The 7,657-nt window shown below is 44.3% G+C and overlaps 1 protein-coding gene across 2 annotated transcripts in view; it reads right to left on the bottom strand.

Annotated features, from left to right (window-relative positions):
- Window positions 1-375: 375 nt before the first annotated feature.
- Window positions 376-7,657, bottom strand: part of abl1 (c-abl oncogene 1, non-receptor tyrosine kinase) — a 33,452-nt gene continuing 26,170 nt past the window's right edge. For both annotated transcript variants that reach the window (XM_030742488.1, XM_030742489.1), the window contains 8 exons: window positions 6,172-6,444; window positions 5,853-5,937; window positions 5,564-5,741; window positions 5,088-5,272; window positions 4,785-4,937; window positions 4,599-4,688; window positions 4,350-4,472; window positions 376-3,670 (listed from right to left, as the gene is read on the bottom strand). In XM_030742488.1, coding sequence (XP_030598348.1) covers window positions 2,019-3,670; window positions 4,350-4,472; window positions 4,599-4,688; window positions 4,785-4,937; window positions 5,088-5,272; window positions 5,564-5,741; window positions 5,853-5,937; window positions 6,172-6,444 — 2,739 coding nt within the window. In that variant the 3' untranslated portion in view covers window positions 376-2,018. The remainder of the gene's footprint in view (window positions 3,671-4,349; window positions 4,473-4,598; window positions 4,689-4,784; window positions 4,938-5,087; window positions 5,273-5,563; window positions 5,742-5,852; window positions 5,938-6,171; window positions 6,445-7,657) is intronic.

The raw sequence follows: 7,657 nt of genomic DNA, 5'->3' as shown, positions 1-7,657 counted from the left end.
TTTTTTTTCTCCCCCCCCCAAAATGTCCCACCTCTTGCAGTTTGAGTGACCACTTCCAGCTTTTGTCTAAGTACAAAACGAAACGTACATATGTATAAATTTTTAAGGAGCTGTGCTAACATTTAAATGCGTTCTTGCGTGTATATGATTTTAAAATGTTGACCTTTTGATTTTAATGAAAAAAAAATACTCTAGACAGAAAAAAATAAATTATACATAACCTGTTGCGGTGTTTTGTTTTTTTTTTAAATCTGATACTGCTATAAAGAAGAGAGAAGAGAGCCTTTAAGGTCACTCTAATAGTTAAGTTACTGTTATGGTTTTCACTGGAGTGAAATGCATACACAAATGCCAACAAAGCACCCGACTAATGTATTTCAAGTAGCACAACTGCTTTGTATTTTATTGCAACAAAAAAATTGCACCAAGGCTAGAGGGAGAAACAAAGAAAACATTTACAAATGAAAGTAAAGTTTGTGTACAAAAAGGTAGTGGTATGGTTGGTAAAGGAACATTTTTTAAAGAGAGGCCAACACTGACAGTACCATGTTGACGTTAAGGCAACTAGCAGTTGATTTTTGTCCTCAGGCAGCGCAGTCAGACCGGGCACACGGGATGAGACGACAACACAAATACTGACAATGTCCAAGAGATGCAGGTGAGGAAAGAGCGCATGAGAAAGTGGAATCTGAGTTATTTCAGTCCATATTGGTCACCTTCTCACATCGTTTGACACAGCAAGTGACAGATCCATAAACATTTCAGTCCAGTGTTTCCCCCAGGAAATACTTTTTTTTTTTTTTTGCTGGGGTGAGAAGGCATCTGAAACAGCATTTAGACCATTCGCACATACGAGGAGGCCTGTCAGAGAAACGCTGTTTCAGTCTGTTACCCCCTCCAAACAGATCAAACAGCGTGCTGCTACTAATGGCTTTTGTGGCATGTAATGAAAGTTTAAACAAACTTGTTTAAAAAAAAAAAAGGTCCAATCTAAGGCCAAAGTAAAAACAGATCCACTGTGCTGCAGGTCGTGAACCCTGGTCCCTCTCCCAGTACAGACTGGAAGTAAAGGGTTTTTGGTATGACAGACACCGAAAACCAAGAAACAGCCATTCTTAACCTCTTGGCACAACATAAAAGCCATGCTTCTGCACTTGTTAAGTGTCAAGAGTAAGAACAGCTCTGCCAATAGTGTTTAAGGCACTAATTGTTACCCGAGTGTGCAGAGATGCAGAGCAGTGAAGGCTAGAGGCTCATCCTGCCTCATTTGCTTCCTCCCATTATTACATTATGGCACATGGTTGCAAATACTGCAGAAAGCATTCATACAAAAACACTGACACAATTTCATCACTCAGCACACAACCAGTCACTGATTGCATATTTAAAAAAAAAAAAAAAAATGTTGGGATGTGTTGGAGTCTTATAAACACTGAACTGAGAAGCTCCTTAATGCTTACATTTAAACATGAAACAAGGCGTTTGTGTTACAAAGGATTACTAGAACAGGATGAGGTTATGCATTTTTGTTTTTGCTCACTGTTGTCAGCATCAATGATTTAAAAAAAAACAAAACAAAACACACCAACAGTGATGGAAACAAATATCACAGGTCTTTTTATAAACTAGTGTCAGTGATAAAGGGGAGAAACCAAAAACATAAGACATGATCATTTCAAAAGTCAACCATGAAAAGTCACGTTGATGAAAGAATTGGCCCCTAGCCTCGCGTTAAGGCCAAATGACAGTGTTTATTCATAGTTAAGGCTTTTCAATGTTGCAAACTGATGGCATGTACATTGTTTCCTTTGATTCAGTCTGTAGTAACCACAGGCTTAAGGTTTCAGAGTGTAGTTTGAACATACTGCTGCTCTCCATTTATCTTTACCCCGGCTCTCCAGCATGAGCTCAGCCTGGGCCACAGTTCATGCACATGCACAGAAAAAAAAAAAAAAAAAAAAGGGTAGTGGAACAAAATTCAATCATTTTTATGTCTTGGTAGTGTAAGATTCTAGGCGCTACCTCTGAACAATGTCACTGATCTCTTTGACAGAGGACAGCAGCTTGCTGAAGTCCTGCTGTGCGCTGGAGCCCCCCGTGGCAGTGGGGCAGATTTGAAGCTCTCGCAAGCTGTTCTCAAGCTTGTTGATGGCCTCGCGAAACGCAAACTTGTTCCTCATCTGCTGGATGGAGTCAACATAGCTCATGCAGTACTTTGACAGGTTCTTGCCAGCCTCCAGCACAGCGCTGTGGCTACCCGTTTGCTCAGAGTTGCGGGAAATGGCTGCGCGGAGCAGTTCGGTGCCCTCCAGCACCATCTCGCGCGTCACAGCTGAGTTTGGAGTGCGCTCGGTGGCCTGGCGGGGTGCAGTCTTGCGGAGGGAGGATCGGGTTCTCGCTAGAGGGGTGAATGCAGTGGGTGAAATCGGATCGCTGGGGGAGGTGAGGGGAGAAGACAAACCTCCTAGGCTCTGGCTGGAGGGGGAGCCGGTCACTGAAGTGGAGGAACTGGAGGTCTTTAACGGTTGAGGTTTAGAGGTGGAACCCAAGGGCAGCTTCTTGGAACCCTCATTCAGGGGTAAGCGGGATTGGTCACTGGGAGTAGCTGTTTGGTGGGGATCTGAGATGGAAGGAAGGCACTTAACTTTGATTTCTGAAGCAGTAGGGGAGGGGAGTTCTTGAGTTGGGCTGCGGGAGACCTTGCCCGTTTTTGGATTAGTGGGTGGTGGAGGTGGGGCTGGCTTGGCTTTCTGTATTTTTGCTCTATCCCTGCCGGAGGAGAACTCTGTGTGCTTGTTTCTGCGAGCCCTGCACTCTTCTCCGGCTGCCCCCATAGGAGGGAACACATTGGGTTTAAGAAGCTCAGCATGCAGAGCACTGGTCTTGGCGCTATCTGGCCCTGGCACACCTGGTCTCTTTACCACCTTAGGCGTCAAAGCCTTGGGACTGGAACCAGGACTGGGATCATTATCTTTGCCTAAGAAGGCAGAGGAAATATCTGGAGATGTGTTCAGACGTGGTGGGGGAGTCAGGGTGCCCATTCGAGGGACATTCTCTCCTTTCTGCTCACTCGCCCTCTTTCGTGGTAGAGCCGGCTTGCCCCCGACGGTGCCCGTGTCAAAGCGGCGCTGGCTCAGATCTCGCGGCAGTGTGACGGATTTACATTCAGTGTTGCCGTCTGAGCCAGTGGGCATACTAGAAGACCAGAGGAAACACTTAGGAAAGGATTCCTCCTCACTAGGTGGAGTTGTTGCTCCCTTGCCTCCTGGGCCAGACACTGCTAGAACTCCCTTCTTTCTGGGGCCTAAAGATCCTGGGTAGTTAGGAGCCCCATTAGTAATACTTCCAGCCCCATTATTGTTAGTACTCAGAAGGCCATGCGTGGCATCATTAATAGCCAATGATGCCCCGTTGTTAAAGCCGTCACTGTCTCGGGGATCTTGAGTAACGCCCCTCCTTTCAAATTGGACATCATCTTTGAAAGAGGAGTGGCGTTTGGGCGGAGTTGGTGCGCTCTTTTTCTTTTTCTTAATGAGGCTGAGAAAGCCACGTGTCTTGTCCTTGTCCTTGGGCAGCAAGCGATCATCCTCATTCAGGTTACTCTCCAGGAGGGGGCGCTCTTTCCTGGGGAGCATGGGTGACGACACAGCCCCCTCTGGTTCCAACAGATCTGTGGAAGAGTATAAAAGAACCAAGGAATGATCAGCAAAGACAATCACACAACTACAATTTTTTTTTTTTTTTTGACAGATTGGGAAAAAAACCCTAAAGAATGGAACCCATAGTTGAAGATGCAAAAATTTTTAAAAAGGAGACTCAGTTGACAAGATTTTCCAGAGCCAAAGATACCTGAGGAACCAATCTCCAACAGTGTGTCCAACAAAGCTTTTTATTTCCTGAGGGTAATGTATTTTCCAGTTGTTTGAAACACAGCGGGGCTGGGGTTAAAAAAAACAACAACAACAACAAAAAAAACAACCTCTAAAATGCTCTCAAGTCCTCACACCTGGGTGTTTTCAGCTGGAAAAAAAAATGCTTTGGTGGAAACAATCCTTAAGTGTATTCTGTGGTTATACCCAAACAATTCAGTAAGCACTTGATCTTGCAGGCTGTTAAATGCTCAGACTGTCTTTACTTAAAATGGAAATCGGTGGTAAAATGCTGCTTCATTTAACCCACAGATCTTAACCTTGTGTGGTATGGTCCTTAATTCTTAGAGATTATCAAGATTAGGAATGTCTCAAGCACTCCAGTATTCATTTTATATGTATACTAAAGTAAATAAATGTAATAGACTATTTAACAACTAGCAATAAAGGCACCAGGCATAATATTCAAGTGCATCTCACCTGGACTTTCTGTATCCTGAAACTCCAGGTTTTTGCGAGGTCTGGTCTTGGTGGGCAGCTCCGGAGCCTGCTGGATGGGGTCTAATGTCTTCTTTCCTTTCTTTCCCAACTCCTTTTCCACCTCTGAAAATACAAATACAAGGAGGTTTGGACATTTTAGCTACAAACAGCAGGCTTGAGTTGTTTTCTGATATAACAGAACAGTTAGCCCAAAGCTAACGGTGTTTTAGAAAGGAAAACAGTGCTGACCATCAGAGATGCTGGATTCCTGGAACATGGTTTCAAAGGCTTGGTGGGTTTCAGCAAAAGTTGGACGTTCTGAAGGGCTCCACCTCCAACCTGACAAAAAGAATAATAAAAAAAAAAAATAAAGTTTTTTCCAAAACAAAAGTGTGTCTTTAATCATACTTTAAAAAGATGCATCGGGGTACTCACAGGCCATCATGAGCTCATAGACCTTCTCGGGGCAGCCCTCTGGTCGATCCATACGATAGTCTTTTTCCAGCAGCTCATAGACCTGGGACAGGTCAATGCCGGGGTAAGGAGACATCCCGTATGTGGCAATCTCCCACAGCAGCACACCAAATGCTGTAGATGTAGGAACAAGACAATCAATAAAAAACACTAAAAGTAAAAGACTACAAATTGAGATCATGTTAGGAATATGTGCAAGATCTAAAGGGGAAAATTAAATGTGTTTCTCATTGTTTAACAGCATTGTAAAAGAATGGAGCTCACCCCAGACGTCGGACTTAATAGAAAACTTGTTGTAAGCAAGACTCTCTGGAGCAGTCCACTTGATAGGGAACTTGGCCCCGGCATGAGCCGTGTAAGTATCTCCAATCATTAGCCTGCTCAGGCCAAAGTCTGCGACCTTCACCAGGTGGTTCTCCCCAACCAGACAGTTACGGGCTGCCAAGTCCCTACAGAAGAGAACACCGATGAGGGGGAGCAATGAATGGGAAGCTATATGGAATTCTCACTATGAACCCAAAAATAAAAGAAACAACAGAACAGCAGTGTGCTTTGTTACAGAATGCCATATTTCAAGCCGAGTCCTGTCAGGCTTAAAAATAAAAATCCAGTTTGGCAAATATGAAAGACATAAATCATGTCATCGCTTCCAAAGGATATGGCAGAACGTGCCAGAACAAACGAGCTTTGCTACAACACAAACTTGTCTGCTCAGGAACGGGGGGGGACTTCAAACTCACCTGTGTATAAAGTTTTTTTTCTCCAGGTACTCCATGGCAGAGGAGATCTGTGTGGCCATGTGTAGCAGCACCACAGCGTTGACCTCCTCTCTGTTGCACTCCCTCAGATAGTCTAGCAGGTTACCGTGGGTCATGAACTCTGTGATGATGTAGAAAGGGGGCTCCCGCGTGCACACGCCTGCCAAGTCCACAAAACAAAACACGTCAATGCTAACGGAAATTTTTGTTTGTTACTTCAGGCACCTTTAAAACAATGAATGTTTTTTTTTTCTTTCTTTAAGTTAAATACCTAACAGCTGAACCAGGTTAGGGTGTTTGATCTCTTTCATAACTGCTGCCTCCTTGAGAAACTCCTCCACCTCCATCGTATCCTCCTACACAGTTTGTGGCAAAAAGGAAACAAAGTGAGGAAAGACAAGGACAACTGGGTGTAGTTGCACCTACACAACACCAGATGGTAGTATTATTCAACCAAATTAAAGCTATAGCTGAGACTGTTCATATGTTATATTAGTAGGTGTCAAAATGTTTCCACCTGGCTAGACGGGTGCTGACATTTGTCTTTCCAACAGATGTCTAATATATGAAAATATTTTGTGTCTCCATACCTTTAGCGTCTTGACAGCCACGGTGAGGTTGTACTTCTTCCAAACACCTTCGTACACCTCGCCATACTGGCCCCCTCCTAGTTTGTGCTTCATGGTAATGTCCGTGCGCTCCATCTCCCACTTGTCATAGTTGGGAGAAACTCCATAGATGGTGGGCTTGTTACGCTTCGGTGCCGGGTAGTGCAGCGTGGTGATGAGGCCGTCGGCCACGGTGGAATGGTGGTGCACCAGCTCGGCCAGTGTGTTGAAACGGCTGTCGGATGAGACGTAAAGCTGGTGGGGGGAGGGGGGAGGAAAAAAAAGGAGATTGTATATTTGAGTGGACGCAGGGGTGAGATCAGATTTTCTTCTTAAAGATTGTAGCCCATTAAAGGCTTGCAAGGCATTTGGTGGACGGAAGGATACTGGTCAGGAAATGGGATTTTCTAGGATCCGAGCCTTTACATAACTCTAAAAATGATTTGCTCCACAATCTGAATTTTGCATTTGTTTACTTCTGAAGAGGCTCTTTGCACAAGATGAAGGCCTGTGGAGGGGGAAAATAAAAAAGGAAAGAAAAAGAACAACCTTGACTGTGGTGAAAAGCCTGCTGAAACCTCAAGAGGACTTAATGGTCAGTTGGCTTAAACCATGACCATTTACCAAATCCAGGAAAAAAGGAGTTTACCAACATGAAAAACTTTTTTTTTTCTAATTCAGAGCAGTGTTAATCACAGAGTCAATGTGCAACAAAATCTGCAGCTTGAGGGAGTGCTGAGGTAATCTCAAATTATTGGCGAAGTCTATCATACCAGACGCTTGACTTGTAGCTCAGTGGGAGGATGGAAAACAATATGCGATGGGGAACCGTGTGTGTGTGTGTGTGTGTGTGTGTGTGTGTGTGTGTGTGTGTGTGTGTATGCATGCTTGCTCGCTCGCTCACTGGGCATGCGAGCCTGTGTTTGTCCATTCGCTTTTCTGTATGTGTGCACATACTTGGCTGCATCTGTACTAATGCATGTCTTAGCATGGGCGTCAGTGTCTGGCCAGGCCTCCCGTCTGCTGGCCATTATGAGAAGCACAGTGGTGGTTAGAGGCATTCTTCTCATAGCTAGCGTTCCTAAAGCTAGTTTACCTCACTCCATCACAAACAGTGGGGTGACACAGCCAAAAGTGGCTTCTGAACTGATATGACATTTGGGGCGGTTAAGAAATTCAGCCACCTACGCGCATCTCTCATGACTGTTCAAATCCGGTAGCCTGCATCTTTAAAGTTCTTAAAGTAAATTTGCTCTTAAGTTGTTACCCAGCCTCAACTCCAAAGGGTTTAAGCAAAAAGTCACAATAGAGTGACCTGTTTTCACAGATAACCATTCTCCAAGTTCAGACACATATAAAACACTTTATCTGCAGATCTTTAGTCTTGAGTTAAATTCCCCTCAAGCGCAAATTAAAACAAAGGTCTCGAATCTTTTTTTTTTTTTTTTTGACTTCAGAGATATTACAC

This window comes from Archocentrus centrarchus, chromosome 12, assembly GCF_007364275.1.
Source record: "Archocentrus centrarchus isolate MPI-CPG fArcCen1 chromosome 12, fArcCen1, whole genome shotgun sequence".
Taxonomy (NCBI): domain Eukaryota; kingdom Metazoa; phylum Chordata; class Actinopteri; order Cichliformes; family Cichlidae; genus Archocentrus; species Archocentrus centrarchus.
Note: the sequence above shows the minus strand (reverse complement) of the source record. Positions and strands in the feature narration are given on the sequence as shown.